This window comes from Eptatretus burgeri, chromosome 17, assembly GCF_056783735.1.
Source record: "Eptatretus burgeri isolate ZD-2024b chromosome 17, Ebu_testis_v1, whole genome shotgun sequence".
Taxonomy (NCBI): Eukaryota; Metazoa; Chordata; class Myxini; order Myxiniformes; family Myxinidae; genus Eptatretus; species Eptatretus burgeri.
This window is the reverse complement of record NC_140977.1, coordinates 18,396,577-18,420,031: the sequence shown is the minus strand read 5'-3', so window position 1 is coordinate 18,420,031 and position 23,455 is coordinate 18,396,577. Positions and strand designations below refer to the sequence as shown.

The following is a 23,455-nucleotide window of genomic DNA, read 5'->3' as shown; positions in this document are numbered from 1 at the left end:
TTGGTGGTTGTTGTGTGATGGCGGTTGGTTCAAAATAAAGATAGAACAGAAAAACGGCTATCTCAAAACGTCGCAGCCCGAATGAATCACATTTATTCCCTCTAAACAGCGGGTTTGGGGCTAACTACACATGTACTTTCAGAGATATCTCACCTATGGGACCTGAATGGTGGTTTGCGAATTTCCACAACCGTAACAATATATTTAAAACCCAGATGTGTAGATTCTCTCCCAGCACAGAATGACATCAAGACTGCATCTCTTTTGGGAGCACTGATGGATTTCATATCAGTCTATGGTATGTAGGTTAAAAGACCATTTTTAACAGGCTTGGGAAATATATTGTTGCAAAACTGCATGCCTCAAAGGCACTGGCACCCAACATACAGTGATCCCTCGGCAGTTATTTCGTTCATCTTCGTGCAGTCAGACCTTCCCTGATATCAAGTGGGTTAACAGGATGAAGAGCATTGCGTGGGTCTAATAGCTAGGTCTAAAAATTATATCTCTATCTTCTTTTCAATCCTGGTTTCCATTTCAACCTTTTTCTTTTATCCATGATACAAATCAAGCAAGCACGCAAGCAAACACACAATAAGAATAACAGCACCAAACAACTACCTGTGAAAGACTCACAACAAGAACAAAGATGCTGCCCGGCGCGCGCATGGCACGCCCTTTCATTAAAATCTGCGTGCCAATTTACAACAGCATTTCACCTTGCTCAACATTCGCTCACCAACAACTCACCAACTTGACCACCAACATCTGCACATGGGAAAAATCATCCCGCGTCTCCTCGCACCTCCGCTTCGATACAATTCGCCACCCATTAGGGGCGTGCTGCGCAGCCCAGGCCACTCGACAGTGTGATGTGGGGAAAAGCCAAGCACGTCATCAGCACCAACCGCATCTCGCTGGGGATGCCCCGAATGGGCGCACGGGACCGAGGCGACCCTCGTCCAGTCGCGAGAACATGGCAGGACGGGTGGCGTGGGACGGTGGTTGTAGGGGGGGGTGGCCCAGGAGTTTGGTATGGAGCTCCAGGCCGTGTCGCACCAGATGTGCACATGTGACCGCTTCCAGCCCCAGGAGCCTGGCAGGGTGTGTCTATGACTGCCGTGTAGCCCAATAAGGAAGTGCGATTCAGGTCACGGCGCGTCGCTTCGGATCGTCACCCCACCCTTCACCCGGGGCTTATAAAAGCTGGATCGTGAAGCCGTCCACTCTCTCTGCTCTTCTCCGCCTGCCTGCCTTCCTCGCACTCGTCTTCGCCTGGTTGCCTCGCCCCCTCCAAAGCTTCTCTGCTCCACCCTCTCTTCACTGCTTTTTGTCTGCTGTCACTGCATCTACACTTGGGGGTTGGTGTGTGACAGACGTTCATGTGGAGCAGTCTTCTTGGGGACTAGTGTGGAGCACACGCTTCTACGAGCCACGGCAAAGTGATCAAGCATAAGATAATGCGCCGACTCTTCAGGTGGGATTGCTCAAGCGGAGCATCCCCCAAAGTGTACTGGGTTGCGCGTCGGCTGACCGTGCCAGGCATTGCGAGGCTGTTAGTCCTCATCTGCTCTCCTTCCTTCTATATATCTAATCTTCTGTGTGTGTGTGTGTGTGTGTGTGTGTGTGTGTGTGTGTGTGTGTGTGTGTGTGTGTGTGTGTGTGTGTGTGTGTGTGTGTGTGTGTGTGTGTGTGTGTGTGTCTGATGGCACCTGTTGTAGCATAAGTTAAGATTGTAGAAGATATAACGGGAATAGTCTGCTCTGTCTGCTTTTGTAAATTCCTTGCCTTTTGTCGCACCCCACAAATTCCTTGCTATCCCTGCTGTACATAATAATAAACCCATATACTGTACCACATACCTTTCATCGCCTGATTGTAAATAAATGCTTTGTTTAGAAATGTTCCCAGCTCATTTTCATCTTTTCCTTCATTGGTCGAGCATGGCCCGCATCTTAGCTTAGCTGGGACGTTATCCCCCAATGATGTGTTTTTCTAGCCAGTATGTATGTCCTTTGCAGTTACGCTCGGCTGCATCTGATCCGGTAAGGTGATCCGGCTTGAACAAGGCATACCGAGGGCGTCTACCCTGCAAATTAGATCACGTGACCATTAGGTAATCGATATCCAATAGACAGAGGACCCAAAGTCACGTGGTTTAGTTATTGGCGTTCACGGTCGATCAGCGACCCGCCGCGTGATTGAGCTATCCGTGTGTGACGGCCTGTAATTCCGGAGAGGCTGGTGGGAACCCGAGGTAGCTTGGTGAATAATTCCTCGGGTGGGAACCCGAGGTAGTGGGAACCCCCACCCACCCCCCACCCCTCATGGTCCTCTCGCCCGACCCCGGGTCCGCAAGAATATATTATCTTGAAGCAATCAGGACTTGGTGAATAATTAGTGAAGCTTTACTTAAAAGGTCAGCCTGTTTTGAACATCTTTACTAGACAGGTTGATCATCTTTCAATGCAGAGGAAAGATATGATTATGTAAATTAAAAGATACATGTTCAAGCACATAGAATCATGTCATATTTGAGTACATTTTCCATTAAAGGATGATAACAACACATTTTAAATCAAGTTTAACTGGCAACATTTTTTTTATCACCCTCAAACCCATTATGCTAATTTTGGAGAAATTGTATCGACAAGGGTAAATCCAATATGCTGGGGTTTCCTTATTTTTTGGAGTAGGAGGCTACCATTAAAAAATAGCAAGTTACCATCTCCCTGAGCGAAGCGAGCGTAGCTGTATGGCCGGGGTCCAGGGCCCGCCTAGGGCCCTGGAAGCCAGAGGATCCGAGATGGCTGGAGATGCATTCTAGCATGATTTCTGACATGAAATAGTTCTCATATTATCATACTGTTGGGGTGGAAAACTCCACAAAAACAGGTGATTCGGCCTATACTGGATGTAGTTGCATTAACATACTGACTGACTGACTGGTTGACTGAAATTCAGCTATACTGTATAGTTAGTTCAAGCAGCTTTTAAACAGGGTTCATTAATTTAAGGCCATGGTTTAGGGCACACCAAGGTGTCTGGAAGATGGAGTATCTAAGCACTTTAAAAGAGAGGCATTTTAGCAACATTTGGGCCATACCTTAGTTCTTAATAGGGAGATGATACTGCACATGGTGGAGTACAGTGAGCAATCTGAAGTAAGTGTGTTACATAATAATAGTGTAGATGAACTAGCATTCATTAAGGAAACCATATTCCATTTCACTTCTGTGACTGTTCAGGGTTTGCTGTATGAATGCTGTGAGCACGAAGGATTAGATTATTATAATAATGTTGGGTAAAATGTGCAAACCAAACTATTAACACTGCAAATTCTGTATACATCAGGATCTAAAGTTTGATTGAAGTAATAGACTTATTGTGATATAATTTAATTCCAGTAATCAAGGAAGTGTGATATTTTTGATATCTATACAAAACATTCTAGGAGTTATACTCATCTTGCATTTCTGTTGTCAAACCAATGACAAACTCGTATACCGGTAAACAATATTTCAATCAATGTTTAGTATTAAAATCAAGTCCTTTGGGAATCTGAGTCGCTATATATATTTTATAGAAAGAAAAATTAATTCATAAATGAGATTTCACATTCAAAAAGTTTATTAGATTTTTTGTGCTACAAACATTCTCCATCCTCAACTTTCAAAACAATGTTGTCCAAATTTCAGGATCAAAGTAGTCATGAATTCACAGTCTATTTTCAGTTGCAAACGTATCCAACATCTTTATGATATTATTCTTGCAGGAATGAACAAATGACATTATATGTAATTGAATAATCAATGATTGAAAGTTAGTAAACTTAAAATGTATTTGGGATGAAGAAACGTTACCGAGCAAAGTACAAATTGTATATGTTCTGTGTAAATTCTTGAATCTGATGTTTACAGTTCTGTTTAACAGTGTTTAACCTATAGTCATTTAGCAAGTTGAGCAACACAATTGTGCCTTATGAGACTGCATACGTTCATGTGGAGCAGTCTTCTTGGGGACCAGTGTGGAGCACACGCTTCTACGAGCCACGGCAAAGTGATTAAGCAGAAGATAATGCGCCGATGGGCGGCGTGGGACGGTGGTTCGTGACACTTCAGCACTGTCACTATCAGATGAAATGTCTGCTACATTAAATTGTCGCACTGCTTCATTTTCAGTCAGAGGGGACAATTCTGATTCGACAGGCAAGTCATCAGTCAAGAGAATTTGGGGACATGCAAACGAAGTTGATGGTACACTAACAAGTCGTTGATTTGGGAGTTTCTGTCGAGGTTTTTGGCTACGCCAGTCAAGTACATATTGTCGGATAAGGAGTTCAGCATCATTTGAGCCAACTGGAGGACCATTGATTGGGATTGTTAACAAGGCATCTAGCATGTCATTTTTCATTGCTGACCTCATTCTTGAGTTGATACACTTAAGGGCGCTGGCTCCCCGTTCTGGCCATGCATTGGAAACTGGCAGAGACATACAAATTTCTGCAAGCTCTACCAGTTTGGGGTAAAAGTGCTTGTACTCCTGTTTCTTAGATAAGATTTGTTTAAGTACCCATTCTGTTGGTGTGAGGTTAGATTTTAACGAAAGTACTTCAGCAGGCACATGTTTTTTCCATGAATTTAATTCAAACTTAAAATTCTGCCACTCAGCAACAACTTTCTGCTGACCAGCTTTCTCAAAAAACTGACCACCAAGTAGGTCAATGTAATCTGCACCATACTCTGAAAATCCATGGTCATCAGCTTCAGGTACTGAATTCGGATCAAATACACTGAAGCTGGTGAGGACATTGGACTCAGCGAATCTCTCCTGGATATTTTCCTTTAGGGCATGAACATATTTCTGTAGTAGATTAGAAACCTGATCTCTGTCAAAATGTGTAACTTTCAACTCGCAACTCTCTAGCCTACCACCCTTCTTTAAATAATTCTGCAGATTTTGCACAACCTCCCCTTCACTGACAATTTTATCTAGCTCACAAAGAGTGTGCTGAATGCTTGGCTCTATTCTAGCAAAATTTACTGTGCCTCTCTGAAATGTTTTGCTCAGTGCCCCTAAGTGTGGAAGAATTTTAATCAGTATATAAATTGCCCCAATGAACTTAACAGAATTCATCTTACTTAGCAAACCACAGGCAATGGCATCTTGCTCCTTGCACTGCCGAAGAGTCAGTAACAAAGGCAGAATGTCCATATAGACAGCCTCTATAGTCTACACTATTCTGCAATGAAAGTCACCTTGTACGGCACGATTTACGTACTTTGCGAACAATGCTATCTCTTGAGTGATTTGTTAAATTTACTCTTTTAACTTCCTCTTGTATTTTGACATACAGTGCTGGACGCTTGGGGGAGTTGTTGAAAAAACTCCAAAGCTATACAAGAATAGTCTCAATTGTGGCAATATACTTAACAGTATCATTGGCACCAGAGCATGCCAAAGCAGGTCTATGGCAAATGCAATGCACTGAAATAATTTATTTCTTAAGCCGCTTCAGCCGAGCTGCAACACCATTCTTCACCCCCATCATAACACTACAACCATCTGACACAAAACTACTTAGATTGTCAAAAGGCAGCCCACATTCCTCAAGACTTTCAGTAACAAGTTTGGTGATAGTTTCAGCATTTGCTGAAACAGTTGCTGAAACAGTTTTTCAGAACGTCCTTTGTAAAAAGGTAATCTACCTGTGGCATTGCTGTTGATGGATTCACATAGCTAAAAAATCCAAGCAGCGATTCAGATACCAAAATGTCAGTAACCTCATCTATCAATAAGCCAAAACATTGTGCTTTTGAAACTCTGTCTGTCACAATTTTTTCATAACATTACCTATTGTGATAATGATCTCTCGGATTGATCTACTAGACTGGTGGCGGAAATGTTTCATATTGGCGAGACCCACCACTTGGAGGAACTCTATGAAGTTCTTAAGTTTTTTTGTTAGCAATGTCTTCCTTAGCAAGGAAATAACAGCTCATGGAAGCATTGTACAATACCTCATTTCAAATGTTTTTCTATCCTTAAGCTCTTTATCAAACACAGACACCCTCTGCATCAGTTCAGCCATAACAGCAGATTTGTGCTGTTCAGATGTAGAGTGCTCTAATAAAGCAACTTTCTTAAATCTACAGGCTGGCTCTGTGTTATAAATTCTAGACTTGTTCTGCTTATTTACTGTATTATGTTTCTTGCTCAGAATACAAAACATGCCATGTTGGGTTTCACTGTAAACCAACCAATACAATCCTGTTTTGCCACAGTGTGTAACTGGATCTGTCAGCCATTCATGGCTAAATCTCGATTTCGCTTTCTGTCTTTCTATTTCAGTATGACTTAATTTCCAACATTGTAACTTGGCATTTGTAAACTGTGTGGATACGTTCTGCTTCTGAGAATAATTCTCCCAACAATTTATTGATTACATCCTGGCCAGGACTTTCATTAGGTGAAGATGTATCAAGATCTTTTACACTACACATAGAGATATCATGAGATAGATTAATGGGGGAGCTACATGTTAAAGTTTCTTCTACCATTAAAGAACTAGATGATTCAGACTGTATGCCAGAGTTGATTAGTTCAGAGAATGTTAATGAGTTGGCTGCAGTAGACGGTGTCACTGGATCAGGAACTGCAAGTTGATTTTCTTGCAGAGAGGGTGACAAAGTCCTGGCAGATTCAGAAAGTGAGAAAGAGTTCGCCGGTTGATTTACAGTGGGATGGTTGACTGGTTCAGGAGAGGGAGAGCAGACTGGTCCAGAAACAGGGAGAGGTTCAGGTGCAGGGACAGGGAGAGATTCAGGTTCAGAGACTGGGACAGATTCAGGTTCAGAGACTGGGAGAGGTTCAGGTGGAGGGACAGGGAGAGGTTCAGGGAATTCTGCAAATAGCAAATAATTAAAATGTACATGTGCTGTATACTTGTAAATGAAAAATTGTGAATTGATAGGTTTCCCATGCTATCATTTTTAATGTAGCCCACACCCCACTCACTAAATGTAATGAAAATTGCTTGGATGTTAAGCAGTGGAGTAACTGAAAATAGTCCAAATGTATTCATCACTGTGAGAAACTGCTTTTCAAAAGGGCCTACCATTAGCCAGAAGTTGAGGGCCACCTCAAACAATGACAACACCTAAACTTCACAACTCCCTAAATATCTGATGAACTATTTAAGCATAGGGAAGCTAAGTATTATATTTGTAAATTTTCTTTCATTCATTTTATGCATATTTTCCCTCTGCAATTTCATTTTGCTTTGTTAAATATTGTTTATTATTATTTTATTGTTTTGTTTTGATTTAATAAACAGCTCAAACTAATAACTTTAGACTAGTTTATTGTTTGAAAATGAATGATAAACATGTATTTAACTTCACTCGTTTTCTGATAATTTCTTTATTTGATGTCAGCGAGCTTCAATCAGTCAAACAGTCAGTGTGAATACTGCGTCACAGTCAGAATCCCAATTTTGTTAAACTTCCACCTTACATTATCGTGTTGTTATACCGTCAAGAAAAGCTCGAAAGTCTATGGTACATGCATGTACCTGTGGTAGCAGTATTCAGTTGGCCAGTTCACAGCTGCTCATACTTGGCCTTCACTTCAGTGAATAAACGGCGATTTTCAGTGCAAATAACCACGAATAATAACATGTACAAAAGCTGCTTTAAGCTTAAGCTAATTACTTTATAAATTAAAAAGGCACAACTGGTGACCGTGTATTTTGGAGCCACATCACTTGACAAAAGCTCAAAATGGATGAGGTGAAACACGTGTTTCGTGAAACAACAACGTCACACTCGCGAGAGTGCAAGTTTAGACCAATTACTGATGGCCAGAAGCTTACCTCCCATGTCTTTGGACTTCTTCGAAAATCCAAAGTCAAACAGGGATTTTCGTTTCGATGCCATCGTTTTGGCAACGAAACTGCGAGGCCTACAAAGTTTATTTTCTTGAGGTCATTGCTGTGTGGTATCAGGGTATCAGGCCAACAGTCCAAAACGAGGCTAAAGCAGAGAACTCTCTATTGCAGGAGGCGTGTTTTAGCTGCTTGTGTTATTTTCAGGTCGGTGTTGTGCTGGACCTGGCGAGAGTACTAACAGTAAAAGTAAGCCCGCTTTTATCGAAATACTAATGTGTTTTCGTCTCGGATTTCAAAACAGGGGGTGTAGAGATTTCGTGGTGACCAAAAAAAAAAATCGAAAAATCGGCGCTGAAGTAGGTGGCGACCTTTGACATTTTTTCTCTGAGTAGACGGCTTCTAAGGAAACCCCTGAATATGGCTGCCAAAACATGTGACCTGTGACTTATGTGTGAACCTTTTGTTCATCATGGATAGGCGGTCATATGTGTAAAGTTTCGCTTCAATCTGTTCAGCCATTTCAACGAAGATTTTTGAAGGTTTAAAAAAAAACACAAAAAAACAATACGGCTGCCGAATCACGTGACTGATGATGTCATCAAAAAAGTTTTGTGGACCATTTTATCGCCAGATGACCCTCAAAATTTTTCATACTCATTGGATTTAGCATTCTACATATTCAATTATGATTTTATAGTGAAGGCACCGATGACCTCATTAAAAAAATAAAATAAACCAATGTCACCCGCAGCGTGACCCGTATCTTGCCAAAAGGTGACCACGTGTGACTTCTTAAAGGTCACACTGAGGTGAACAGAGCTGCTATCCACCAGGAGCGACTCCTTGAGGAATATCTGCCTACGAGAGATTCCAATGAGAATCGTTCTACAGAGTAACCATGAAAAATATGCTTTTGCCTCATAACGTCACCAAATGACGTCATAATGTCTCAAGCTTGACATATCTAGAAAGCACTCATTGAGGTGTTCAATTTGAGGTACTACACGATATGGTTCCTAAAACTTGAAAATTTGACCTTGGGGTCAAATATGTTTGACCTCAGGCGCTAACCATGAAGGTCAAGGCCAATCGCCACCAAAAATCAATCAGCTGAGCGCCAGACCATGAGCTATATTCCCATGAAGTTTGAAGACGATCCGATCAAAATTACTCAAAAAATAAGGGTTCCGTCGACTCCCCTGATTTCGACAAAGTGACCTTGACCTTTGACCTTGACCTTCAAAATTTTGTGCACTGAAAGGGACCTCTATAGGCCTCTGATATGCGAAGTTACAAAAATTTCCGATGATAACTGTACTCTGTAGAATTTTTTATACGTGATTACAGACAAACAAACAAACAAAAAAATTAAAAAAAAAAACAAAAACATACAAGCTGACTAACATATCTTGCAAAAACTTCGTTTTGGCAAGATAAAAAATCACACCCATTCCCCATGAGTATTTGCAATGTGCCAAGTTTCAGTTTTTCCCTTTGTGTGGCTTTAGAGATTGAGGTCCGAAGTTTTTTTCCGTTTTTCCAACATGGCTGCCACACCACGTGACCGATGACATCATAATTATCATTAAAACATTCTACATGAGTAGTTGTACCAATGGTGAAAATTGTCTCAATCTGACAAGAGCTTGCAGAAAAAAAACAAGAAAGTTCTGTGTGGACAAACAAACAGACAAACAAACGGACCCAAATGCAATACCCTCTCCTTCAGCGAGGGTAATAAGTCTTGATTATAATCAAAGAAGAAAACAAGGAAATTTAGGCACGCATGAAAATAGGTGTTCTAACCTAATTTTGGGGTGCTGATTTCAGATACAAATCCATTTTCACTCATCACCTCTAGTTTTTGAGATGTACATGTATACATGTACGTACATTATACATATAGCCCGAGACCCCAAAATATCAATGTTTCAGTAATACACAGCATAAATAGGTATTTTAGATTAATTTATGGATGCTGAACTCAAATTAACACTTTGGCAAGCCGATGACGCTATTTGCATCATCCAAAAAACTCCGTAGGTCAAATGTGCATTGTGCGGCTGGGAACGCCAGTCACTTACTGGTGGTGAGAGAGGGTGGTTCGTGCTGCTCTACAGTTATCCGGTAGGATGATACTTTTATATAAAGTAGCTGGGTTTTTAATTTTTAAACAACCCTTTTCAAGGATCTGCAGTTTTAGGACACGGAACAAGGAGCTTGCCTCACTCTTCGACATGGAAACAGGTTGTGCTACTGCACGGATGTCTCTGGCCTGTTCACCTCCCTTGGCTTCCCACACAATCCCTCAGATTGGCGTCTTTTCATAGACTCTTCCAAGTGAAGTGTGAAGGCTGTGCTCCTGCACAATGGGAATAAATACCCCAGCATTCCCATTGGCCACTCAGTTTATTTGAAGGAGTCATTTGACAATATGGAGCTCCTTCCGGAAGCTGTCAAGTACCAGCAGCACCAGTGGAGCCTCTGTGGGGACTTTGAGGTCATTGGGCTCCTTATGGATATGCAGGCGGGCTTCACGAAGTACTGCTGCTTTCTCTGTCTGGGACAGTCGGGCTGTGTCCAAGCACTACACGCAGAAGGACTGGGGGTCTAGGAGCACTTTCGTGCCTGGGGAACACAGTCTCCAAGAAAATCCACTGGTGGACATGAACAAGGTACTTCTTCCCCTTATTCATATCAGGCTTGGCCTCATGAAGAATTTTGTGAAGGCCATGGACAAGGATGGTACTGCCTTCCAACACCTGTGCACTCTGTTCCCAGGTCTCAGTTCTGCTAAGCTCAAGGAGGGCATCTTCGTCGGACCTCAGATCAGGGAGGTGCTGAAGGATGAGGTATTCGAGGAGAAGCTGACCTTGAAGGAACTGAGAGCATGGGAAGCATTTAAGTCAGTCTGCCATAGCTTTCTTGGTAACACACGGGTACTAGATTACCAAATGCGTGTCGAGAAGTTGTTGCAGGCTTATCAGGATATGGGGTGCCGAATGTCTCTCAGGATTCACTTTCTCCACTCCCACCTCAACTTCTTCCCCCAGAACCTCAGAGCAGTAAGTGACGAACATGGGGAAAGGTTCCACCAAGATATTACTAAGATGGAGAGCAACTACCAAGGCAAGTGGAACCCAGCATGATGGGGGACTTCTGCTGCAGCTCCTGCGTGACATCCCGAAGGCAAAAGTACACCAGATCCTCCAAAAAAACTCACTTTTGACTGTCTGTAGTACTATGATGTGTATATATGCTTATATCCAAGTAATATTAATATTTAGTTCTGTCAGTGTTCTGTGTCTGTTTTGTTTCGTTCTGTAATATGCCATATGAATATATGAAATAAATACATTATATTATAAATATATGCATTATAATACAAAAATGTGATATGTGAAAGCAAAAAAACTAGAGGTGATAGAGCAAAACTGTTTAGAAATTTGAATTCAGCATATCAAAATTAGTCAGAAACACCTATTCACATGCTTGCCTCAGAATTTTTTTTTCTATAAACCATAATAATTATTAGCCTTATGACCTTACGCGCGATGCCAATTCAATGAAAGCCAATTTTTTTTCGGACATCGAGCTGGCCTGGCAACCATCACTTCTCGGAAATCTCTATGAGATCTCGCGCTTTATTCCACCAGTGGTAAATAACTACCTGTTGCTACGCTGATGGGAATATTAAATCGAGGGGGGGGGGTGACGGAAGGAGAAGAGGGCAAAGCCTCAACACCCATCGCGAAACACTCCGGGAGGGGGAAGGGAGTGAGGAGGATTGGGGAGAGAGGGGGTAGTGGGGAGAAGAAGGCGTGTTCTGAACATGCGTTTGATAGGGGGACTTGAGGGAAAGAGGAGGAATGGTCCCCTTATGCCGGCATAAGTACAGGATTGGATGAAATTGGGTATGCTGAAACAGCACGTTCAAACAGGTCATACGAAGCAACGCCTGGACACCGCCCAGAGACGTCCGTGGTGGGTGCAGGGGCTTTGGGAGGAGGGAAGGGGAAGGGAAGGAAGGGCGTTTTCCTTCAATTATCGAAAAAGCCATGCCAGCGTTCTTGTGATTTTTAATTTCCACACATACGGAAAGCTCGAGAACAGTGTTTCTCAATCTTTTTTGTTCCACGCCCCACTTTGATTTTCAAAAAAATCGTACGCCCCACCAAGATTGGAGACATTACAGTATATACTACATATGAATTCAAAAGGCTTTATTAAAGCTTTATTGCAAATTTTCTAAAATTGCAACTCACTTCAATGGGAGCCCTGCCCTTGACGCTGGCTGCAGATTTGTTTGATTTGAGGAACCAATTTTGTCAGTTTCAGCCTTAAATTACCATGTTTCATGATTTCCAGTCGATTTCTCTGAGCTTGCAGCAAATCGGTAACAACACTAAATCCACATTCGACTAAGTAATATGATGGAAAATTTATCAATACTTCCCTTGCCAAACTAGTCGAGTTTGGGTATTTCTTTTCACTCTCCTCAGACAGCCACATCATGGTTCCTTTGATCTTGAAAAGAGTTTTCACAGACTCATCTTGTTGCAACTCGCATAACTCCTCTTGGTATTGCTCTGATACTTCAGATAAATCCACCAGAAATGGCTGAGTCAACCAAGAAGGGAACTCGTAGCAAAGCTATGAAATCGATCATATATTGATTAATTCTGAATCCTCATGCCCCACCAAAATATTGCCACGTCCCACCAATAGGGCGTGCGCCCCACCTTGAGAAACATTGCTCAAGAATGTCTTAACCTGGGACGAATTACAGAATTTATCAGAGCAGCAGCTCCGACTGCTAAAAAAACAACAACAACAACAACAACAACAACAACAACAAAAAAACAGCTTCATCTATAACTTCATCATTCATCTAACAAATCTATAACTAGTAGTAATGCCCGGCGTTGCTCGGGCTAGCAATAAAGCCTGGCGTTACCCGGGCTTTCTTGCAAATTTCCTGAATAGCTGTTCGCGGTTAGCGGTTAGGGTTAGGGTTAGCTGTTAGGGTTAGCTGTTAGGGTTAGTGTTAGGGTAGCTAACCCTAACCCTAACACTAACCCTAACCCTAACAGCTTGGCGTAGCGGAGGTAAACAGCGCCCGGGGCAAAGTGGAAATTTGCGTCCCCCGTAGGCCTTAAACTTGAGTGGATTTGAATGGAAAATCCCATAAGGGATATCGATTTATCAATTTTTTTCGAATATAGGAAGTGTTATGGAAAAAATTTATAGCCAATGACCTAAGTTGGACCAAAAGCCATAATCGTACCGAATTTGAATGGAATCCGTTGGAGTTTGTGAAAATGCATCAAAACGAATTTTGAGGGGCCTCTTAAGGAAGACAATAATATCATTAGTATATGTGCCAAATCTTGTTTCATTTCATGCAGTAACAAAAATCTGATGATGGAACAAAGAAAGGGGCGTGCCGAAATATTAATATAGATTCCAGCAATGTGTGTGTGTGACCGCTGTTTCTCGACAACCACTGGTCCGATCTAATTGAAACTTGCCAGGAATATTGCTGGGGCCCTGTGGATGTGCCTTTTCAAGGTTTGATATTAATCGGACAAGTGCTTCCCAAGTTATGGCCATTTATTTACCAACCAATGAAAGGACACATTGCTGCGTAGGCCGGTGCGCGGCCGGCCGACGATGACGTCACGTACCGTGCCGGTTACGATGGGGATCGGTGCCTTAGTTACCGTGGCATAGGAGTGGCAATGGTCAATGGCAGCGAATGTCATGGTAAGCAAAGGCAGGGAGGTAAACTTGATTTTCATTTTAATTAACTCTGTGTGTGTAAGTATCACAGCAGTTGTTACTTCAATACAAGCGATAATTCGTGGAATCCATGTGAACATTCCGTATGGGGTTCGGGCACGCACCACTTCCGGATAGTGATGACACGGTATTCTAATAATTTCTCGATTTCTTATGCACATTTATAGATAAACACAATGCCCCAATCCAGTCGTCGTTTGCGAGAGCGAAGGAACGGCCTGTGTGTTTGTTTGAAAGTTTTTTTTGTTGTTGTTTTTCTTGGGGGGGGGGGGGGTTGCACGTACGGGCACGCGAGAGCGAAGGGAACGGCCTGTGTAGTTGTTGTTTCTGGCTCGCGGTTTGAAAGTTTTTTTTTTTTTTTTTGCACGTACAGCCACGCACGTATGGGCACGTACTCGTTTGTCCAATTCTCACATTCTTTGACACGCCTTCCTCTCTGACCTCAGAAAAGTTGTACTGTGGTGGATGGGGTTTGGAAGGAGGATCATGTGAGGTGAATGAAGGCAGTGTTAGGGCAAGGGAAGGAAGCATGAGGGGAGGGAATGCAGCATACTAGGGCATTACTGGGGTGATAAAATGCACCCAAATAGCAACGTTTTCTTTTTAACTGCTGTGTTCTGGATGTATACTTTAAAATTTTTTGTCATGAAGCTACACAAAATACCGCATCATGACAAAGTGAAAACGTATTTTTAGAAATTAATTATTAATGAAAAGCTGAAATTTGAGTCAATAAGGATTCCACCCCTTTGTTGTGACACTCCAAATTGAGCTAAGGTGCATCCAATTTCCTTTGATCATTCTTGAGATGTCCCTACAACTTCACTTGAGTCTACTAGAGAACATTGTACTTTACGGTACTTCTACATATCGACGGTCCCCTGTGCCAGTGCGCATGCGCAGCCTGAGCCGGAGCCAGGGATGTTGTGGGTGTTTCAACCTGTTCAATACTTGTTTGATTATTGTCGTTCCACGCTAATAAAGTGGTCGAACAAATTGAACTCTGTTCTTATTTATAATCAAACAAGTATTGAACAGGTTGAAACGCCCACAACATCCCTGGCTCCGGCTCAGGCTGCGCATGCGCACTGGCACAGGGGACCGTCGATATGTAGAAGTACCGTAAAGTACAATGTTCTCTATCTACCTGTGGCCAATTCAATTGATTGGACATGATTTAGAAAGAAAAACATTGAGAAACAAGAAAATGAGCAATTGGAGATTGCAGACCCTCGCCAAGACTTCTTTTTGAGTGGTGTATGTTTTTATAGGTTTTAGGGTAAATCCAATTTGGCTGCCAAACCATGTGACCTATGATATCATGTGTGAGTGAACCTTTTGTTCCTCATGCACTGGCAGTCATACATGTTAAGTTTAACCTTGATCTGTTCAGCCACTTCAGAGAAAAATTTTTTGAAGGTAAAAAAATTTTTTGTGATCATGTGACCGATGACGTCATGATTTTTTTTTTCTTTGGACCATTTTATCTCGAGATGACCCTCAAAAATTTTCATACTGATCAGATGTGACGTTCTACATATGCAATTATGATGTCATTAAATAAATCACTCATTCCCTCTACTTGCTATGTCCCAAGTTTAAATTTTTTCCTTGGTGCAGTTTCAGAGATTCAGAGGTCCAAAGTTTTTCCATTTTTCCAATATGGCTACCACACCACGTGTCCTATGATATAATTATCATTAAAACATTCTATATGAGTAGTCGCACCGATGGTGAAAATTTCATCTCATTCCGATAAGCGGTTGCATAGAAAAACACGAAAGTGACAAACAGACAGACAGACAGACAGACAGACAGACAGACCCAAATGCAATGCCCTCTTTGGTGAGTGTAATAAGGTCCGAGAGTTGATAGTGCATGTCAGAGCAGAAACTCCACCATGAAGTCCAAGGAACTGTCTGTCGAACTCTGAGATAGAATTGTGAGAAGTCATAGATCTGGAGGAGGGTATAAAACAATTTCTAGTGTTGAAAGTTCCCAAGAGCACATTGACCTCCATCATTAGGAAATGGAAAGAATATACTACCCAGACTCTTCCTATAGCTGGCTGTCTGACCAAACTGAGCAACCAGGCAAAAAAGACCTTGGTCAGTAAGGTGACTAATAACCCAATGACCACTCTGACAGAACTGCGGAGTGTGGAGTTCCTTTGCTGAGATGGGAGAACCTGCCAGAGGGACAACAATCTCTGCAGCACTTCACAAATCTAGGCTTTATGGGAGTGTGGCCAGACGAAAGCCACTCCTGAGAAAAAGGCATATGGCAGCATACCTAGAGTTTTCACAAAGGCTCCTGAAAGACTGAGAGCATGAGACAAGATTCTGTGGTCTGATGAGATGAAAATTGAACTCCTTGGCCTGAATGTAAAGTGCTACGTCTGGCGGACACCGAGCACAGCTTTTCGCCCATCTAACACCATCCCTAAGGTGAAGCATGGGGGTGGCAGCATCATGCTTTTGGGATGCTTTTCAGTGGCAGGGACTGGGGGATTTGTAAGGATAGAGGGAACAATGAATGGAGCCAAATACAAGCAAATCCTTGTGGAGAAACTAAAGTCAGAGTGCAAAAGACCTAAGACTGGTGAAGATTTATGTTCCAACAGAACAATGACCCCAAGCATACAGTCCCAGCAGCACTGGAATGGCTTCAGAACAAGAATGAAAAGTCCTTGAGTGGCCCAGCCAAAGCCCAGATTTGAATCACATTGAGAATCTGTGGAAAGACTTGAAGATTTCTGTTCACAGACGCTCCCCCTCCAACTTGACAGAGGTTGAGCAAATCTGCAAGGAAGAATGGGAGAAAATCCACAAATACAGATTTTCAAAGCTGATACACACATACCCAAGAAGATTTGAAGCTGTAATCACTGCCAAAGGTGCTTCTTCAAAGTATTGACTCAGGGGGCTGAATACCGATGTAAATTAGATAGTTCTGGAGCTCATTATCAATAAATTTATTAAAATTTCAAAAAACATGTTTTCTCTTTGTCATTATGGGTTATTTTGTGTAAATTGGTCACAAAAATAAATATCAATTTAATCAATTTTAAATTCAGTCTGTAACACAACAACATGTGAAAAAGTCAATATTTGTCAATATTTTGTGAAGGTTCTGTAATTGTCTTTGGTGCATTAAGAATGGCCAAAAGGTTTGTTCTGCTCTTCCCAGGCTGCTCAAAGCAGCCTTACTTATCATGCCAGGCCATGCGCCGTCCCACAGTCCATTGGAATAAGCCAATATCACAATCTCTCCTTCCATGATAGCACCAGCTGCCCACACGGCAGTCCTTCATGGCATGCAGCAGTAGTGACTTCCCACACGGAAGTCGGGAGTGGTTGGGGTGGAGTCTGGCGGGAGAAAGGACCCATCATTGTCCAGCAACACCGGGTATCTTTGCTTGTGTTAAATAGGAGTGGAAGCCTGTAAGGGCTGTGTCATGGAGTCCACCAGCATCTGGAGTTCTGCCACAGCGATGCGGTACCATTTTTCCATGATAGTCAATCAACTCGTGCCTGTTCAATGGAGGTGAAAAACGCTGTCTCAGAATAACCCATAAATGCTCGATTGGGTTCAGATCTGGTGAGTGAGAATACATAGCATATGGATAACATCAGTGTCATGTTCATTAAACCATTGGGCGACCACACGTGCGCTGTGGGTGGGGGTGCCTTCTTGCAGCCATGTGTCATAATTATAGGCAACCAGGCCTGTGCAGCATTTTTATATAAGACCCCTAAGCATGCTGGGATGTTATTTGCTTAATAGATGGGCCATACCTTTGTGGAAGACATTGCTTGGTGTCCCTTGTTGACCTAGCTGTTTCCATTTTTTTGTCCACTGCCTTTACATGTTTGGGTGCATTTGTTGGAAAGATATATGAGCAGTGAACAGATTATGATTTTTTTTTTTAAACAGGTAATGTGATCTTGTATTTACAGGTGGATCCACTGAATCTCCAAAGGAGACCGCACCTACTTTTATCAACGGCTCAGACACACGCCCGCAGGACTCGCCAACTGCAACGAGCAAGAGGACTTTTTACAAAGAAGACAAACCGAACAATGAAATGTTTGCAGAGAAAAACTTACACAAGGTTCAAAAAAGAAAGAATGCTGAACATCCAGACAAATGCAAAACTTCTGGAAAATCGTATAATTCGTCAACCAACCTTAAAACACCCACAATTCACAATGGTGATCGCCCATACAAATGCACAGATTGCGGAGAATCCTTCATTCGTTCATCCAGCTTTAAAATACACATGAGAAATCACAATGAAGCACGCCCATACAAATGTACAGGTTGTGGAAAATCTTTTCATTGGTCATCCGCCCTTCAAACACACATGAGAATTCACAACGGTGAACGTCCTTACAAATGTACAAGTTGTGGAAAATCTTTTATTCGGTCATTCGCCCTGAAAATGCACATGACAATTCACAATGGAGAACGCCCATACAAATGCACAAGTTGTGGAAAATGTTTTAATCAGTCATCCATCCTTAAAAGGCACATGAGAATTCACAATGGTAAATACCCATACAAATGCACAGATTGTGGAGAATCATTCATTCGTTCATCCAGCTTTAAAATCCACCTGAGAAATCACAGTGGAGAACACCCATACAAATGTACAAGTTGTGGAAAATCTTTTCATTGGTCATCCACCCTTAAAACACACATGAGAATTCACAATGGAGAACGCCCATACAAATGTACAAGTTGTGGAAAAGCTTTTACTCGGTCATTCGCCCTTAAAATGCACATGACAATTCACAGAGGAGAGCGCCCAAATGAATGCACAACTTGTGGAAAATGTTTCAATCAGTCATCTCACCTAAAATCACACATGCAAATTCACAGTGGAGAGCGCCCATACAAATGTAGAAGTTGTGGAAAATCTTTTACTCGGTCATCCACCCTTAAAACGCACTCGACAATTCACAGTGGAGAACGCCCGTATGAATGCACAAGTTGTGGAAAATGTTTTAATCAATCATCCAACCTTAAATCACACATGATGATTCACAATGGAGAGCGCCCATACAAATGCACAGTTTGTGGGAAATCTTTTAATCAGCCGTCCACCCTTAAAACGCACATGAGAATTCACAACGGTGAACGCCCGTACAAATGCACAGTTTGTGGAAAATCTTTTATTCAGCCATCCACCCTTAAAACGCACATGAGAATTCACAACGGAGAACGCCCGTACAAATGCACAGTTTGTGGAAAATCTTTTAACCAGTCATCCAACCTTAAAAAACACATGACGATACACAATAGAGAATAACCGTACAAATGCAGTTTGTAGATAATCTTTTAATCAGCCACCTCACCCAAAAAGGCACGTGAAATTCACAATGGAGAACAATGAGATTACCAACAAAGAGAATGTCCATAAAAATGCAAAATTTGTTGAAAATCCTTCATTAAATCGTGCAAGATCATGAAACGCTTTTTTATTTTACATTTTTTATTCGTAGTCGAGGCTTGTGGCAGAGATAGTGTTCATACATTCATAGAATCAGGACACAACAGGACAAAAGGAGTTGAAAGAGGGGGAACACCAAAGGTAGAGTTGAAGGCCACCATCGAGGCAGACTAGGACAAGCAATGTATGTGGGGAGGAATGAGAGGAAAAGTGGATGCATGGGGTGGACAAGATCGATACAAAAGGAAAATCTCAGGGAAAACTAGAAATTTGGATGGAGGAGGAATTGAATAAAGAGGATTTTCCAGAATCAGAGAGAGTCAGTGATTTATGATGATCAGAGATATAACTGGGCTCAGAAAACAATTTGAAAAAAATCTTTTAATCAGTAATCCTACATGACAACGCACTTCAGAAGTCACATGAGACAATGTCCACACCGATGTACAGTTTGTGAAAAATCTTTCACTCAATCATCCCACCTTAAAATACATGAGCACATTACCAAGTCTCCCCCTCCCCACCCAGACTCAAAACACACACACACACACACACACACACACACACACACACACACACACACACACACACACACACACACACACACACACACACACACACACACACACACACACACACACACCTGTGGCCAATGACATTTTTCTGTGAGTAAACTTACTCATGTAATTCTGACAACTCCTCAACCGATGTTAACTCAGCCTGGGAATTCTTCCACAGAAACCAGCTCTCTCTTTTTTTCTCTCTCTTTCCCTCTCTTGCACAAATTAAGCCCATCATCTTCAATTATTCCACACTTCTCCCTGCCCATAGTGCACTGAATCCTGTGGTGAGGCAACTGCTTTGAAATAACTTACCTTGCCTTTCTGGAAGGCAACTCCGGTCAAAGACAATCTCAGTGCATTCTGAAAAGCTTGCAGCAAGTGTGTCCACTCTCAGGAGAGCCAGAAAAGAACATCTGTCCAACATCAAGAATAACTTTCAAACTTGGCTCCCTCCTCTAAAACCTGGGGATACCTTGTTAAGTCTGTCTCTGGAGTGTGGAGCATACTTTTCTCTCCCTTCCCTCTCTTCAAATGGTACCACAGCTGACTCCGCTCATGAGAAGGCTGAATGCCTCATTTCTGTGTTTCCTTCCAAATCTTGTCCCCAACCCCTTACTCTCGGTACCCATCCTTCCTTGTTATACCTAAATACTCCTGGCTCTGTCTTTTGCACCTGAGAAAGTAGACAATGTTCTTTCAACCATAGACTCTGACCCCACTACTAAACTGAACAGCATCAGCTCATGTGGTCCTAAAATCCTGCTCTACTGCTCTTCCACATCCTCTCTCTGCCCTTTTCACGTTGTTATTTGCGCTAGGTCATCATCCATATGCTTGAAAATCCATCAACATCTCTGCACTACCGAAAAAAGGAGCAGAAATTGATGCCTTCAAATCCAGACCTATCTGCTTACTTTCAATCATCAGCAAGGTTATTTAATCCATCATTGCAATTGATATGAAATCCTACCTTTTCTCAAACAACCTCATCTCAGATCAACTTGGTTTCAGACCAGGTCACTCCACCTTTTGGACATGTTGCTTCTACTCTCCCAAGAATGCACGGATGCCCTCAATGGCAGATATGAGATCAGGGCTGTCTATCTGAATGTATCGTGACGAAGCTTTCCAAACTGTCTGCCTATGGCATCCAAGTCAACTCAAACATGGCTTACTGACTCTCTCTGCTCTTATAGCCAATATGTGGCACTCGATGGAATCCTTTCATCTCCTCTCCCTGTCAAGGCTGTTGTGCCCCAAGGCAGTGTTTGCCCACTCCTTTTCCTCATCTTCATCAATGATCTCTCTCTCACTCTCACTATCACTCTCACTCTCTCTGAAAAATCCTCTATCATTTTGCTGATGACTCCACCCCCTTTTGAGGCTGTAGCCTCTTCCCTCTCTTCAGACCTTTAAATATCATAAGCTGGTCAAACACTTGGAATGTCTTTTAATCCTGACAAATCTCATACCCTATCTCTCCCCAAAAGGACCATCTGGCAAATCCTATCTTTTGGCAGTTGTCATAATTTTTTGTGGCACTTTCTGGCACTTTCTAATGCCATAATAATGGCACTTTCTTAAAAATAATTTTGAGGCAGTTCAGTCATTCAAACTCCTGGATCTCATGATCAGTCATGATCTTTCTTAGGCAAACTACATACCTAAGTTGGCCTCCAAAGCCAGCCCCCTACCGGGCATCTTCCGTTCAACAAAGTCCTTCCCTGTAACACCTGAACTTTCCACCAACAAGGAGTTCATCCGCAGCTTGATGGAGTACAGCTCTCCCTCAAGGCTGGTTCCCCTGCCTCATATTTTCCTGAACTTAATGCTGTGAAAAGCAAGGCCAACAACATCATGGCAATCTTCCATGCTGAAGCTGAGTCCATGGGTCTATCACTACACCACTCTGTCTTGTGCTGCCTCCTTTCTGGTCTTGCATCCTCTGCTGTTTTTGTGCTTTGTCCCCACATCCCCCCCCCCAGGTTTCTGCAACCATTTTATGGTGGAACTACCTCAATCCAGGATCACTGCTCATCTCCACTCATTTCTTCCTCTTTTTTTTCCTCGCTGTGGAATCAACTTCCACATCCTCTTCAATCTCATTCCTCCTTCTAGGTCTTCAAGACAGCTGCTCAACACCATCTCAGATCATCACCAATCTTAAACCAGGATCTTTTCTGCCCTTGTTAACCCCACCCAAATCCCTCTTTCTTTCAATTTTCCCTTCTTGGACTTTCCTTCTGCAAAGGAATTTTTTTCCATTTTGTCCACCCCATGTATGTGTGTTTTGCATCCTGTCTGTTATGTCCTGACACATTCACTGTACTTGTTCCGCCACGAGCCTGGCCTACATCAACAAAAAAATGCTTTCTCCCCCCCACAGCACCTTAATCTCCCTCTCCCAACCCTATGGCATCAATCCACTCCCCACATCAAGCCTTCAACCCCCTCCCCATCACAACTCCTCAACCTCCCCCCCCCCCCATTTCCAAATATGTCCCTCCTTCATTGTGGCCCCACTCCTCATTGTCCTCCCGCTCATCAAAGAAAAATGGGCATTGCCATATCAAAACAGTGGACCTTCCGTTCCCCGATCATGCTATCACCAACTTCACAGAAACTTGTCACGGTCGCCTGTTCAACTCTCAATTTTAAGAGAACATCATTGGACATAACAGCAAGGACCTGCAGTAAAAATGCTGCTTGAGAGAATGCCACATACTTATTTGGGCGGTGTATAAACAGAATGCTGCCTCAATCACTGAGACCTATCTTCTCAAAACCTGTGATGCCTATCAGCTCAAAATCTTTTTAAGTGTCCCTTTAATTGTTTTAGACAGAAGGGAAAACTTACAGGGATAGCATGGTGATTGTGAATATGATGTCTTTGACTTTGCATCAACAGCATGGCAGCCATTGTTGGTGTAGTCAGGCGAACTGTAAAACCAGTAGGTGGAACCCGGACGGACACATGCATGCATGGCTCCTTTTATAGTATAGACATGAGAAGTAATAATGGTGAGTGCTCGGACAATTGCACAATTTGTGGAAAATCCGTCAAGCCATTGATACACACACAAGAATGCACGATGGTGAATGGCGCAGCATGGATAAGGAACCGACTTGGCCCATTGATTTGTAGTTCCTTGCTGTGGTTAAGATGGATGCTTCAGGGATGAGGAAGGATACGTTCAGTCGAAGAGACTCTTGAGTGGCCATGACGACCAGTGGTGGCGGTACGTACTCATGCACACACACATACATGAATCATGATTTACACATACTCATGCACAATTGTGATTTATACACATTATGCATACATATCGATATGTGATCATACACTTAATATATATGTATATATATATATATATATATATATATATATATATATATATATATATATATATATTGTTGCGAATTCACGCCCGCCGGCGTGCGAACGGCCACGTAACTCGAATCGCGGCACGTCGCCCACCGGACGGACAATTGTGTCGTGACCCTCTCGGACTAACGCCGGGAACTAGTCACGGGTGGGCCTTTCGGCCTCACCACGATCGTGCCAATCGGCCCCCCGCGTGGGATAGGGTTGTTCGCCAAATTCGACCTACCTAAGTACCCACACGGAGGGTAGACCGGGCGATCGCACCTCGCCGCAGGTCGACTCCGGACACGGGCCACTTAAGCGACCCGTTCTGTACTATCGGGATAACCGAGCGGTGTTATCGTCGACCTCGACGGTTCCGA

General features: G+C 42.6%; 1 protein-coding gene across 1 annotated transcript in view; it reads left to right on the top strand.

Moving 5' to 3' along the window:
• Positions 1-19,455, top strand: part of LOC147009457 (uncharacterized) — a 40,608-nt gene extending 21,153 nt beyond the window's left edge. The window contains exon 4 of the mRNA XM_085861976.1: positions 17,650-19,455. Within this exon, the coding sequence (XP_085718102.1) occupies positions 17,650-19,004 (1,355 nt within the window). The 3' untranslated portion in view covers positions 19,005-19,455. The remainder of the gene's footprint in view (positions 1-17,649) is intronic.
• The last annotated feature ends 4,000 nt before the right edge of the window (positions 19,456-23,455 follow it).